The 15465-nt window shown below is 41.1% G+C and overlaps 1 protein-coding gene across 1 annotated transcript in view; it reads right to left on the bottom strand.

Annotated features, from left to right (window-relative positions):
- Positions 1-13507, bottom strand: part of L3MBTL3 (L3MBTL histone methyl-lysine binding protein 3) — a gene marked incomplete at its 3' end in the record, with an annotated part of 82642 nt that extends 69135 nt beyond the window's left edge. Inside the window, exon 1 of the mRNA XM_081998391.1 lies at positions 13396-13507. Within this exon, the coding sequence (XP_081854517.1) occupies positions 13396-13497 (102 nt within the window). The 5' untranslated portion in view covers positions 13498-13507. The remainder of the gene's footprint in view (positions 1-13395) is intronic.
- Between the last annotated feature and the right edge of the window lie 1958 nt (positions 13508-15465).

Below are 15465 nucleotides of genomic sequence, written 5' to 3'. Positions count from 1 at the left end.
CCTCCTCCACCGGGGCCTCCTATGGCACGCAAGAACATCACCCTAGCTAGTGAAGCAACCCACCAGCCCTTCTGGCTTCAGAGGGCTGACTGACAGGCATCAAACAATGAAAGACAGATGACTGCAAGGAAAGCTGCTCCCAGTGGCCCTTTCACTGGCGGCTGTTCACGGCAGTGAGAGCCAAATCATTAAGGAAGCAGCCCTTCAACAACCGGGCCACCAACTAAAATGGGCTCAGCGATGGAGAGTAATCACTTGCTACTGCCTCAGCGTGCAGGAGGATGCGACAGCGCTCCTGGGCCAGCTGCCTTGTCTGACCTCTGTATCTCCTGTTTTCGCCCACAGCCTCCCCTTTATCAGTGTCAGAGGCCTCCAGCTCCTGTCAGATGCAAACTCGAAGCAGGTACGTTCTGCTTTCGTTCACTGCCTCCCCAGCATCGGCATTACTGTGCACGCTGGGCTCTCCGTAGCTGACGGGAAAAATGCCTCAGACCTGGGGAGTCGTACTCTGGTTTTAGATGGGGAGGAAACGCAACAAAACACTCGTGACAGAGGTTAATTGCTTAAAAACAGGATAAATAGATGTACAGAGCAGCATGCTGCACAAAGCCATCACAGGATAAAAGCTGCCGGAGCAATGTGCCAACTAGTGTCTACTGCTGGAAGCATGACAAAAAGGGATCTAAGTTAATAGTGGTTTATGTGTCCACGAAAAAATTCAACACTTCCGTAAGCCTCTTCTACTTAGAAAGTAGGCTACAAAAAAACTAGAAGTAAAGGTTCTGTCATAGTATTTCCTCTATTTTTGGTGATCAAAGCTAAAATATAGTAAGAACAATCCTCCCATATACTTCCCTAGGTGTCTTGACAGCCTGGAAGTTTGCAGCAGGTGATACAAGAGGGAAGGAAACAGTGCCATCGAGCTAACTTCTGAGGATGGACCCATAGCTTTCTGAGAAGTAAAAATTTGTTTTTAAGTCACAAAACTCCTTAAGTATATATACACAAATTTGCATTGGATGAAGGGATTTTCCTTAAATCTGATTTCATTAAAGCAAACAGTAAAATTCTTATTGACAGAAGCGAAGTGAAACAGGCCATTATCAGGTACTTTTAAAATAATCTCATGAAGCAGCCTGATTTTTGTCACTTCAATGTTTAAAAGAGAATAAATTATAAAGTTTGTTGGGTATGAATATAATCCATTTGACTTTTGTCAAATGCCTGTTTGCAAATTTTAAGTCACCTCTTAAGAAGGTAATTCTCTATCCCACCCAATGAAGCCAATGGTCTTAAAAGATCAGAAGGCAAAGAAGAGGAGGAAAAAGAAACCTCAACAGCTTTCATGAGTGAATCCACAGTAAGATAAACAGAAATAAACATAACATTTGGATAGAAAATTTAACTTTCAAAGTTTCACGTATAGGTGAGCAACAAGGGCTAAAATACACACTACTGCAGTTCTTTTAGCACAAATATATCATAAACTGAGTTGTCAGGATGAGTCCAACTGTTAACGGGTAAGTATACAACACAGAACTTCGCTGCCTTGTTGAGCAGTTTCCACAAGGATCAAAAGGGAATTAAACAGCAGCTTCCAATCTAAACATCATTAGAGATTCCTTCCACTCAGAGCTGAGATACATTTTCACATTTTCAGGAAACAATGCCCTGATATGCCAGGACTTCAGTTTATGTGACAGTTAATTTAATTCCCAGAAACATTTTAATATTCATCCAACAAATAAAGAACACATTGAGGGAAATCAAGGCTTAAATAAATAATAACCAAACTTTATAAATACTTTCTGAACCATTTCTGTCTGTCCACACGCTAAGTTCTTCTACAGGGATCAAAATTACTATCAATAAACATTTTTTTTTTAATTAAAAAAGCATTAAAATTTACACAGGACTGGAACAAGTATCATAAGTCACTGAGGCGAAGCCTTTGTTTACTGCAGCAGTAGTGTCACACAAAGTATTTAATAAATGTTTCAGCTGCAATGGAGAAGCGGACAGATTTTCTGTTACTAGTGCCTCTACTGAAAGTCCATTCCTGAATTTATTTCTTGAAAAACCTGCCTCTAACTTTTCATTATCATTTCATAGGCAGTTTATACCCATTTGTTATTAATCCAACAATAGCCTATGGATTACATAGCTCTAGTACCTTAGCGCTTACTCTCTGAGTATACATTTGAAGCAAGGAATTACATACCCCCAGACTTAATTTTATTAGGCTAAGCACAAGCTCCTTCTGTTCTTCTTGTGAAAATGGTGCTCCACCTTCTTGATGAGCCCATCATTCTTTGCCCACTATGTGCTGGGCTCAACCATGGAAAGTAACCTTTTCTCAGTGAACGCAACTAAGCGTAACACCGCAGGTGGACTTCTGCTGTCCCTCCTCCAGCAGCTTTAGGGCCTTTCCATTCCTAATGAAAGTTCTTTGCCTTACCATGCAGGCTAGAAGGCACTCTGCAGTTTTGTGTAGGGGGCATTACATGTTAAATGGGCTTTCAGTTCTCTTTCTCCACATTTCATAAAAATACTGTGTGTATTTGTCACCACATGGGATAAAAATAAATTTGCAAACAATGCAAAATGTCTACCATATTGCAGATTCATTCTTAGAAACTCAAATCTGTTGGGAAGAAATATATACGAACTAGTTTCAAATTAAGTCCCCGCTGTTGCATGTGTCTAATTCAGAGCAACAAAGGTCGGACTACCTCCAATTGCCGTTACACGTGCACTTGTAAGGGTGTACAAGATATTATTAGTACGCGCAGAGATCAAATCAGAATAAAGGCTCCTACAAGGTAAAAATACTATCTGGGAGAACAGGCAGGAAGAAAAAGGAAGAAAAAGGAAGAGCAGTTGAAGTGCAAAGGACAAAAAAAGAAGAAAAAACCCCACACATCTTAATGCACAGCTTTAAAATAAATTAGAAAAAACAGCCAACACTACCATCTACTGGGCAAGAAAAGGACAAAGAGTTCATTCACTGCAGTAAATTGTTGCTGCATTCTGACAGTAACTTCAGGAATAAAACTCATCTTAAACTGATAACAGTGTGATTGTGGAGTAGCTCAGAGAAACCTCCAAAACTTGTATTATCCAAAACAAAAGTAAATTCAGTGAATGCTCTTCATGCCTATGAAGTAACTAAACTTAGAGTAGCAGAGTTATACAGCAGTCTGTCAAGAGGACCAGCACCTGGGACTCTGGGGATACGAGCCAAAGAACTACACTCAGATCTCTGGTTAGCAAACAGTTATCATCACTCTTGATTTTAATCACAGTTTAATCACAGGGATTTCAGTGGGACTGCTCAGATGAATCAGAGCCTTACTTGCATCTTACAGCTCCTCCTCTCTGTAAAGCAAAGGAATTGCCTATAGACATTGTATTGTCCGACCACATTCTGCTACATGCCAAACTATTTTTTACATATTATTTGAGTAAGTTAGTAAATGCCAGAACTTGTCCGTTCAACCATTCTCCTCTTCTCTGTGTGTGTAATACAGTCTTTACATGCACGATCACATACTATTTTTTCCACAGAACCCCTGCCCCAGGCAGGGGCTGAATAGCATTCAGAAAATGAGGCAGCTGTTGGGTATTTTTATACTCTTTCTTCAAGCAGAAAAGCCAGTCTTATTTACTCTACACGGTTTGAAAGCAGACTGACTGTTTATTTTCTTAAAAAAAAACCACATTGAAATAACAAAGAGCATGCATCTAAAAAAGCTTTAGGCACTCTAGCAATTACTGTTACAATCAGTGCAAAGTAATTCCTGAAACAAAACCTCTGTTCTCAACCACTTGTAAAAGAAAATAAAAATATCTCTTCCTAGCTCTTCATCTTTCTGATTACTCTGCTCCCAGCATATTTCAAAGCGCTCAGTAAGCACGTGACCCCTGATGCTCCCCTGGTCACAAAATTTTGACTCTTTCAGGGATGCAGAAGGCTAGGGGAACTTGTCCCTGCACCTGGCTATTCCCTTTCTTTAATGATGAGAAGGGATCCTGCCTGCACGCTCCTGCTCTCGCATGTACAGCGAAAGACAAACAACTTCAGTAGGATCCCAGGCTATTTAGGGCTCCCTAAATCATAGTCAGCAGAGATTAAATTCCACACCACGACCAAGGGGCAGGGCCAGGCCCCCACTCACTGGAATGATGCTGTCAGCAAGAAAGTCAAGCACTTAAGCAATCTTCGATTGATTTTAAGATGCTTCAGTAACACTGCAATAGGCTAATCCTGAGTAATGAAGGAGAGAGACCAATCTGTGTCCAGAAGGAAAGGGTTTTTTCCTATCTGGGCAGGCACAAGCAGGAAAGGATTACTATCAAATTACAACTTTTAAAAAAAAAAAAAAGTGGGAGCATTCTCTCATCACTTCTGAACTGAAAGCTTAGGTACCATCAGAAAACTTGTACCTTTAGCAGAAGAGACTGACATTTCCCCGGCAAACCACCAGTACCTCAGTCTTGCCTGCATTCATGTTTATACGCTTTTTTCTTAGACACCCCTCAGGTTCTTCCAATCCACACACCCCACGACTGCTCAAGAATTCTTAGTACCAGAGGGCTTCTCAGTGATTTCTCTCCACTGTAAACTCAGTCTGCCTTATTGTCTCCACTTCAGTACAAAATTGCAGCTGAACAGATCTTAAGGTGACACATAAATCAGCAACAGAGCCAAAAGTCAGTGCCTGCCAAGACAACTCTTATTGATCCAGAAGTTGGCCTACAAAGCAACCCTGGCTCCAAATTACTTCGTCCAGAATATTTCCAAATACCAAATGCTAGTATCTCATGGGGAAACTAAGCAAGTGACAAATAAAAAAATTAATGGCTACCTGCCAAAGTTTTGGTTCTAGTGAGTTCTTCCGGACCACACAGGAAGGCTGTGGTAGAACCAAGTGCAGCACTAAGCTTTCCTGTGTGGGATTTACCTGCATTGATCACAAAACTATTCCTTTTCCTTCCTGAAATCCTCTGCCCAGTTATTTACAAGTCTAACAGCATCTACAGCAAATAACGCAGTTAGATTTTGTGGTAAAATAGCATGTGATCACTTAAGTGATCATGACTACATGACTACACATGAGGAAGCCCAATTAAAGATCCAAAGGCAAACCTAATTCCAGTATTTCTCGGCTTTGGAGTTTTAGCAATTTTAATAGTGAAATTTCATTTTTGGCCTTTCTTTTTTTAAATGAGGTAAAATCATTTTATGACAATGCAAGGTTTTAACCAGAAATCTATAGTGATGAAGCACAGCATGAGCTAATTAATTACATTAGATTGCAACAGAAGAAAGTTACTTCCATGTGGAAAAGACCAGGCCACTATGTGAAGGTGAGCTGGGGCTCACACGTGGTTACAGAAAGTCTATTCTGCCTTGCTTTCTCCTCCCTGTGCTACCCCCTTACCGGCTTCCCTGAAGGGAATCTAGCTTTCCTCTGGGAAAACGCCTTCCTGGCGGAGGCAGGGATTTAACTGGTTCCTGGTAGCTGATGTTTCCCATGGACACTCTCAGGGACTCTCCCCTGGGAAAGAAATGCCTTCCCAGATTCAGTGCAGCACATGCCACTGTATGAGGACAGAAGCAGCTTTGCACTAAAAAAGCACTGTAGTTGGTTGTTGCCTGAGACATTACCGGTATTTCTGACATATAATCATGTGAGAAAAAAGTTGTTTTCAAAATGTCAACTACCTGAAGCAAGCTTGAAGGCAATTTCAGAAGGGGCAGGTGGAAGGATGAACTTTACTGCCTTGAGTTTCTGCACCTACGCATCCAGAAATAACAGCACTCTGAATCACCCTTGCCTTCTTTACAGTGTGGCTGGAAATACCGACCACCACTGACCATTATTCTACCATTCCACTATTATAGTTGGTTTCCTATGGCATTAGCTGCCCAATTTTATTTACAAGTTCATTTCTTCATCATCATTTTTTTTCTTCCCGTTCAAGCACAATTTGCAAGCTGGAAATAGTGACCAGAATTCTGTCCATTCAGTATATAACAGCTCACTTCCCAAACACAAGCACTAGAAAACTCATTACAAAATACTTCATAAACTTCTGTCACTGCAGTAGGAAGTGACTGTAAATTATTACAGCTTTTCCAATTTAATGAGTACATTTAAATCTTGAAGAGATTGTGTTACTGCCTGCACTCAGCATAGAGATTTAAAAAAAAAAGAGAAAAAAGAGCATTTCACATTTACATTCACACCATGCAGAGTAACTGGTAAGCACTGAAGTTTTTCAGATGAGAGTACATTACTTAGCCTGACACAGGAAGGTATTCTGTAATTTTTAAACTATTTTAACTTCTACTGGAATTCAAGTTTTCTGTTTTATTTAAACATCTGGAAAGAACTAATATACAATCTAAAATTTCTGCTTTCAATGCATCATACTGTACAATTTTTAATTCTCCCTATCCCCTGTATGATTTGAAATCCTAGCATTTTCCACAACCAGTCACTATTTATCCATCAGACAGCATGCTCAAAAAAGCAGCATTCAAGAAGTACTAACTATTTGATGATTACTTTTGTTAAAGAGTATTAACAAAATCAGAGAATCATAGAATAGTTTGGGTTGGAAGGGACCTTTAAAGGCCATGTAGTCCAAGCCCCCTGCAACGAGCAAGGATATCATCATCTAGATCAGGTTGCTCAGAGCCCCATCCAACCTGACCTGGAATGTTTCCAGGGACGGGGCATCTACCACCTCTCCTAGCAACCTGGGCCAGTGTTTCACCACCCTTGCTGTGAAAAATTTCTTCCTTAGATCTAGTCTAAATCTACCCTCTTTTAGTTTAAAACCATTTCCCCTTGTCCTATCGCAAGAGACCCTGCTAAAAAGTCTGTCCCCATCTTTCTTACAAGAATCGCCTCCCTCAACCTGCTGGCCACGCTTCTTTGGATCAGCCCAGGATACAGTTGGCCTTCTCTATGCATTTTCTGTGTTGCAAGCATGAGTTGACGGCTCATATCCAGCCTTTCATCCACCAGTACCCACAAGTCCTTCTCGGCAGGGCTGCTCTCAACCTCTTCATCCCCCAGCCTGTATTAATACTGGGGGTTGCCCTGACCCAGTACTTGGCCTTGTTGAACCTCATGAGGTTCACATGGGCTCATTCCTCAAGCTTGTCCAGGTCCCTCTCGATGGCATCCCATCTCTCAGACATGTCAACAGCACCACTCAGCTTGGTGTTATCTAAAAACTTACTGAGGGTGCACTCAATCCCACTGTCTATGTTGCTGATAAAGATATCAAACAGTACTGCTCCCAGTATGGACTCGAGGGACACCACTCGTCACCGACCTCCATCTGGACATGGAGCCATTGATCACCACCCTCTGAATGCGACCATCCAGCCAATTCCTCATCCACCAAACAGTCCACCCATCAAATTTGAATCTGTCCAATTTAGAAAGAAGTATGTTGTGGGAGATTGTGTCAAAGGCCTTCCAAAAGTCTAGATAGACAAACATCAGTAGCTCCTCCCTTGTCCACTGATGCAGTCATTCCATTATACAAGGCCAATAGGTTGTGTTATGCAGGACTTGCCCTTGGCGAAGCTATGCTGGCAGTCTCGAATCACCTCCTGTCATCCCTGTGCCTTAGCATAGCTTCTAGGAGGATGTGTTTCATGATCTTCCCAGGCACAGAGGTGAGGCTGACAGGTTGGTAGTTCCCAGGGTCCTCCTTGCGATCCTTTTTAAAAATGGGTGCAATGTTTCCCTTTTTCCAGTCTCCAGGGACTTCACTTGACTGCCAGGACTTTTCAAATATCATGAAGAGTGGCTTGGCAACTACATCAGCCAATTCCCTCAGGACTCTGGGATGCATCTTGTCAGGTCCCACAGACTTATGTATGTTCAGGTTCCTCAGGTGGTCACAAACCTGATCTCTTACAGTGGGAGGGACTTTGCTCCTCCAGTCCCCATCTTGCAGTCATAAAATCACAGAATCTTATGGTTCATTCACTCAAGAGGTGTGGGAAGAGAGATTGCCCAGTGAAAACTGCGGCAAAAAAGTTATTGAGTACCTCAACTTTCTCCTCATTCGTTGTTACCAGTTTGCCAGCCTTGCTCATCACGGGGGCTACGCTTTCTTTGACCTTCCTTTTCTGGCTGACATACCTATAGAAGCCCTTCTTCTTATTCTGTGTGTCCCTTGCCAAGTTCAGCCCCAGTCATGCCTTGGCCTTCCTGACCCCATCCCCACACAACCTGGCAGCATCTCTATACTCTTCCCAGGATACCTGTCCCTGCTTCTACTGCCTGTGCATTTTCTTGCCCTTTAGTTTGCCCAGCAGGTCTCCATGCAGCCAGGCCAGCCTCTTGCCTTCCTTGCCTGATCTGTTACACCTGTGGATCAAGAGCTCTTGCACTCTGTGGAAAGTGTCCTTAAAGATCTGCCAGCTCTGGTCTGCTCCCTTGTCCCTGAGGGCAGTTTCCCAGGGGGTCCTATTGACTAACTCCTTGACGAGCTGGAAGTTTGCTTTCCTAAAATTCAGGGTCCTGACTTTACTCTTCGCCTGCCCCATATCCCTCAGGACTGTGAACTCCGTCAGTGCATGGTTGCTGCAGCCTAGGCTGCCTCCAGTCTTGATGTCACCAATTAGCTCACTTGCTTTGGTGACCAATAGGTCCATTATGGCATCCCCTCTGGTAGGGCTGTCTACTATCTGGCTTAAGAAGTTATCCTCCATGCATTCCAGGAATTTCCTGGATTGCGTACAGCTTGCCATGCTACTTTTCCAGCAGATGTTGGAGTGGTTGAAGTCTCCCAGAAGGACAAGAGCCTGCGAGCATGATGCCTCCTGTAGCTGGAGTGAGGAGTCTTCATCAATAGACTCCCCTTTGTCGGGCGCCATGTAGTAGACACCAACCACAAGCTTCCCTGTGTTGCCTCCGTCTCTGATTCTTACCCATAAGCTTTCAACCTGCTTGTGGCTATTCCTCTGAGACAGCTCTTCACACTCTATCCATTTCTTGATGTAGAGGGCAACACCTCCACCCCTCCTTCCTTGCCTGTCCCTTCTGAACAGCCTATAGCCATCTGTATGAGAATATATTTCCACAGCCTTCTCCAACTACAGGAGACAAAACTCTAACAATTAACACTGCACAAAATCATAGGAAAAGAACATTTTCAGCATTTTACTGATGTGGAAGCAGGTGTAGATATAAGAGACCACGGCGTGGCTGAGAACCGCGACTTGGCATCTGACCCGGCTCCCTTGTTTTGATTGACTGGGAAGTGAGTACCCCCTGGTGCAGCCTATCCCAGCATGCCATTTCCTGTTTCTGATTTAGTTGTTCTTCTATAGAGTAAGAAAAGTTAGAATTTAAGCAATGATAGGAAAGTATTGAGAAAAGTTATTTGTAAATGTTTCAAGTATTTTACACTACTTACAGCAGTTTTTCACCAGCTTCTATTCATAGAGGAACTTATATTCACAAAAATGAAGGGGTTCTTAAAAGGAATGGTTGCTCAGATATGCTTGCCTGATAACCTCAGGAGGCTGGATATTAATATAGCATACAAGAAAAAGAGATTTCTTAAGAAGTGTGTATGTAAAAATCAGCATGAAACTTCATCACACAAGCAGTAAAGACAAGCAAATGCTGTATGATTTGCCTGACTAAAAATAAGGTCGTCAAGTACGTAACTCCCCAAAACTTCTATATTAAAAAGCAGTATTTCAACATTTAGGTTTACGTTTAACTTAAAACATGCTCATATAATGCAGTTACTAAATCTGAGTGTTCAAAAACAATTTTCACCAACATCTTATGAAGACAAAAGACTAAATGTAAGAATGTAAGCAATACATTGTCTGCAATGAATAGTTCAGCTATTGCTTATTGTTTGCTATTAAAAAACAGGCACTCTGATCTATTACCAAGCTGTAAAAATGGAATCTTTGGATTTGTGCATCTCGCTAACTACACTGTTTTCCCTGGATTTTTCAATTGCATTTCAATGTAAATACATGGCAATGGTTTGATATCTTTAGTGGAAGCAGTCTATTGTAATTTTTGAAGGGCACATGCAAGCTTACAAGAAGTAACTGCTATGTAAGGCCATTTTCTTTAGGTTAGTGACACAGTATTAAAATATTCTGTTATCAGGACAGTTCAGGTAAACCATCCACATTAACCCTATTCTGAGAACTCCACCAAGAGCATAACATTATCTTCCACGATCACATTTACAGTTTCAGGGCATTAGGCACCCTTCTAACCTTCAGTATTTAGAAGCAGCCCTGAAAAATGAGTTGTTACAGTTATCTCAAAAGCTTAAAAATGCTTACTATTCTAACGGCTCAGATTGTTTTGGCATCTACATAAACGCCTAGTCTTTCACCAAGTCTTGATGCTCCCTGGTCCAGTAAGCTCCTCAGGCTAATTCTGCATTGTTAGAAAACATTTCTCCTTCCGTCAGTATTAGAACGGCTCCATTTCAATTTCATCCAGTAACCCCTTGCTTTTGTATAAAAAAAACAAACACCAGAATGAGTTGCCTGGACAATTCTCTCTGTATCTTTCATCATTCTGGGTACATTACCATCGCACCTCTGACTGTGTCTTCCCTAATGCCTGGACCAAAGAAAGAATTTCTGTCCAAAAATCAAACACCTGTTTGTTTCCAAATTAAAATAAAATAAAATAAAATAACCACCAAAAAACAAACAGAAGAGCAACCTTAAAATGAATCTCGTGCTTTCTTGAACAGGATGTAGGTAAGAATCCTCTTACATGATTTCTTGAAGTTACCCTCAGCTACACCTGCCAGTCCCTTCCGCCCCTTTGTATGGAAATTTTTCCATTCCTCTACTAATTAATGACCCAACCCTTGCTTTGGTTTTGTTTCTTTTGACATAGCGTAACCAGACCAGAACAAAGCACGTACCAGCGACTTATATGAGATTATTATATTTTCCTGCATTGTTCCCTTTTGTATTCCTCAAACATTTCAATATTATTTTTGCTTTTCACACAACGTTGCTTATTAAAATAGAAAGGAATTTTAAAAGCCTGGACTTTTTTGAAAAATACAGAACTGGTCGGGGATGTGGAAGCCAATGCTAGCCTTGGCAGCAGCGACCATGAGATGGTGAAGTCTGAAATCCTGCAAGAAGTGTGCAAAACAAATACTGAAATAGCAGCACTGGACTTCAGGAGAGGCAGATTTTGGCTTGTTCAGAGATCTGCTTGGCAGGATCGTACAGGAGACTGCTTTAATGGATAAACAGGCCCAGGAAATCTGTGTATCTCTCCAGGGACTTCACACCAGGAGAACGATGCATGCCAAGGTGCAAGAATTTGCACAAATGCGGATGAAGGCCAACATGAATGAACTAGGGACTACTTAGGAAAAGGAAATACACAGAAGGTGAAAAAGGGGAAACATTATGTAGAGAAGGCATATAGTGATATGGCTGTAGTGTACAGTGATGGAATTGGGAAACCCAAGGCTCAGCTGGAGAAGAAACTAGCAAAGGCAGCAAGAAAGGCTTCTGTATGCGTACAGGAAGCAAAAGCAAATTACCAAATGGGAGGGGACTGGCTGACACACCGCAGGGCAGGGCTGCTATTCACAAAGATCTTGACATGCTGAAGAAAGGGGCTAACAAGGTCTCACGAAGGTCTACAAAAGCACACGTGAGGGAGGCCCTGCACCTAGGGTAGAACATCTGTCTGCACCAGAACAGCCTGGGGGCTGACTATCTGAAAGCAGCTTTGCAGAAGAAGACCTACGAGTTGAACACGAATCAGCAAAGTGCCCTGGCAGCAAAGCAGCCACGAGCATGTGGGGCTGCTTTAGCAAGGAGTAGCCAGCAGGTTGTGGGAACTGATTATTCCCCTCTGTTTGACGCTGGTGAGACCACATGCAGGCTACTACGTCCGGTGCAAGAAAGACACTGATGTACCACAGCAAGTCCAGCGGCCGTCCACCAAAACAAGTAGGGGCTGTAGCAGACGGCATGCAAGAAGAAGCTGAGCAAACTTGCTTGCTTCAGAGAACAACAGAGAACTTGGTCTTAAGAACAAGAAGGAGAGACTTTACTGCTGTCTTCCAGTAGTTAATGGGAGGACATAGAGGGAATGGAGCCAGGTTCTTCTCAGGTGCGCACAGTAAAAGAGCAAGAGGCGATAGGCATAAGCTGCAAAAGAAGAAATACCAACAAAGTATCCGTAAAAGGAAAAAATCACTATGAGGGTGGTCAAATGCTGGAACAGGTTGCCCAGAGAGATTGTGGTATCTCCAACCCTGGAGATAACCAAATCTGTACTGGACAAGGCACTGAGCAACTTCATCAAAGTTGGCCTGAGGTGTGGGGTGGTCAGAGGTGGTGTCCTGAGGTCCTTTCCAAAGAAAATTATTCTGTGAATCTATTCTGTGGTTCTGCGATTAAAAAAAAAACCACCAAGCCAAACAAACAACACAAAACCGCACCCACAACATGTATGTCCTGAATTTCAAACATTTTTTGACTCTTTACTTCAACAACAGAAATTGTATCAGGCACCAAGGGAGATAAAGTTCTTTTAAAAAACACACATTTTCTTGTGAAATTCCTCTTAAAAAATAAACTATAAGAAAACGTCATCAATGTTAGTCTAAATGGAATGATATGAAAATACTGACTATGATCAACAGGAAGGAAGTGCAAGAAAGTCTCTTATACCAAAACCGTATTTTCAGCTAATGCAGCAGAGTACATCTTCTGACATAGTAAAAAGTAGCACATAAAAAAATACATAAAATATTTTGAAAACAAAATAAAAGTGTTATAATTTACTTCTGTAAATACAACCAGTATGAAAAATGTAATTAAAAGCACTATTCCAGTATCATTCAAATTTCTAAACTATATCAAGCTCAGAAGCACTCATTTTATTCATTTTTCCAGGCACCCACATGACAAAAGCACAACAAAAATAAACTGTTTTTAGAAATAAAAAGAACAAAGAACATGAGACCGTGAGAGTCAATGACAGTATAGAGACTCTTAGCAATACGGTAATATAATGCTCTGAAGTGGACTGAATTTTCACACTTAACTTTTGACATTTCTTTTGGATTTTGTGCACTTGATTACTTCTGTCTGTATAGTGAGGCAGTGCTAATTTATGCCTTCCTACAGGGATGACGGCTGTCTGTGCCAGCACCAGAAACTGAATCAAGAAACTCCAGAGCTAAAAGCTAACAGGCTACAGTCTCTTAACTCACGAGCTGTAGATTAATGTTTTATTCATAAAAGCAGATACCTACACACCAGCTTGTGAAATGCATTCTTTTGGCATTTAACATTCTTATTTCACTTATTAAAGAAATTACGTATCTTACCTTTAGGTCACTTCCTGGCAAAGTACCTATGCCATCCTTCCAGTCCATAGCACTAAAGACATCGAACTCTTGACCATTTCCACTAGAGGCAGATTCATTCATGATGCATGTACTAAAAAAGAAATTAAAAAATGAAAATATTTTCTCTGAAAATGCTGTAAGCAGTTTAATGCTTGTATCACCGGACATTTCTTCAAACACACTTCATAGATTAGTATCAATTGCTTCCCTCAGCACACTGACAATGTGGACAACTGATGACAATAATGATAATATATATACTAATGTAAAAAACCCAAGGGGAGATCTTTTGAAAACCTTAAAAAATAATACTTGTTTTATACACTAGGAGGCTACTAATGAGGCTGTATGGGAGAGAAATTAAAAAATTCAAACTGCAAATAAATTGACATGGGGAAAACATACCTCAAGCACACCTAAGAAAAACATTTGTTCTGGGGAAGGCAAGACATAAGCGCATGCCTATAATAAATACATTAAGCAGTGATTAATAGAACTGCTTTTCCTTAATATTGAATAACATGTTGATGTGAGTGTTTCACCCAAGTTCAAATTAAAATTTCAAAATGGATTTGTATCTGTCTTTCATTTTCAGTCTGACTTAGGATACACAAATATTCCTTGTCTGTTCCATACAGTTCCACTAAATTTTGATTCACATTTGTAAAATTTATTTACATGTAGAGAAGCACATATACAGCAAACTGCTGCTTCGCAAGACTTTATTTTACCGGATCCCTCCGTTTCAGAACAGTGAAAGGAAGGAGAGAATATTTATCTTCAGAAATAGTGGATTTGGACATCCTCTTCTTTGGTAAGAGTTTATCCCAAGTAACTTGCACAAGCAACAGAAGTACCTAACACTTGCCACCGACCCCTGGCTTTGGCCCACCGCTTGTCATTGCCACAAAGACGGCACCAGTTGCACTGAACTGCAAGCGTTTCTAGCAGCCAGTTGTGACTATCACCAACTTCTTCCCTTCCACTTCTTACAAACCCAGTAATCTTTAAATCTGTGGCCTGGCACCTCATTTACTATTTGTTCAATCTGAAACCTCACTCATTCATTGTCTTTCTGAAGACCTCTGCACTACGCCTAGCAGCTGAAATAATCTGCGGTAAAATTAGCCCTGTCTTCGATTTGTGAACTATTAGCAAAAGCTCACTCCTTTTCAAATTTACACCTCCTGAACTGTTTAATAAATACTTTCTAAGCCTCATACTCTGTCTGCAGGCTGCAGACTTGCTGCAAGTATCAGTACTTGAAAATCAAATAGGTAGAGAGGTCCCTCAGTGCTTGACCTTGTTTTCTAAAATCTGATTTCTAACTTGAGTCCCACTCCCAAAATCTGCAACTATCTATTAACACTCTCTGGAAATCTGGAATTTCCACAAAAAAGACTAAGTGATATTTATTCACTCACAGATAACAGAAAAAGATGCAAACCAAGCAGAAGTCAAGTCATCTAGAAGCTTTTCACTGAAAGGTTGAGGAGAAAAATGCTTAGCTAGTTAACACTGTTGCATGAAAAATTACTGAATTTACATTTTCTTAATCAGAAAAATTGTACCAATCACTATAACACCACCACTACGACAGATACTACTCTGGTTTTGGGTCCACAGTGTGGATTCCCTTGTATCTCTCGTTGGTTTCTTCCTCATTTCTAGCAGAATTCTTTAAAACGCTGAGCAACACTTTACTCCACACATACTTTTGCTACACTACAGCCACTACACAATATCAACAGGATGACAGGAGCTGGACCTCAGTGAGTAACCACTGCTTAGGATGAAAGCTTCTGCATTCCCCTTCATTTCATACGACAGGTAGGGTTCACAGAAGGCTCTTTGAGAAAACTTCATGCACTTCACGTGACAAGTAACGTCTTACTTGAAGTCAGAAGGACAACATGATTCAATGTGTCTTCTCCATCTCTAATTTCAGTAATCCTCTGTGAGAAAGTATTGAAAGCCATACCATCAATCCACAAAAAATAATTTAAAAATATGTCAATAAATCTAAACAAACTCAGTGCAAACTAAGAA

Source organism: Phaethon aethereus (assembly GCF_964289735.1).
Source record: "Phaethon aethereus genome assembly, chromosome: 3".
NCBI classification, from domain to species: domain Eukaryota; kingdom Metazoa; phylum Chordata; class Aves; order Phaethontiformes; family Phaethontidae; genus Phaethon; species Phaethon aethereus.
The sequence above is the reverse complement of the archived record's forward strand: the minus strand, read 5'-3'. Positions and strand labels throughout refer to the sequence as shown.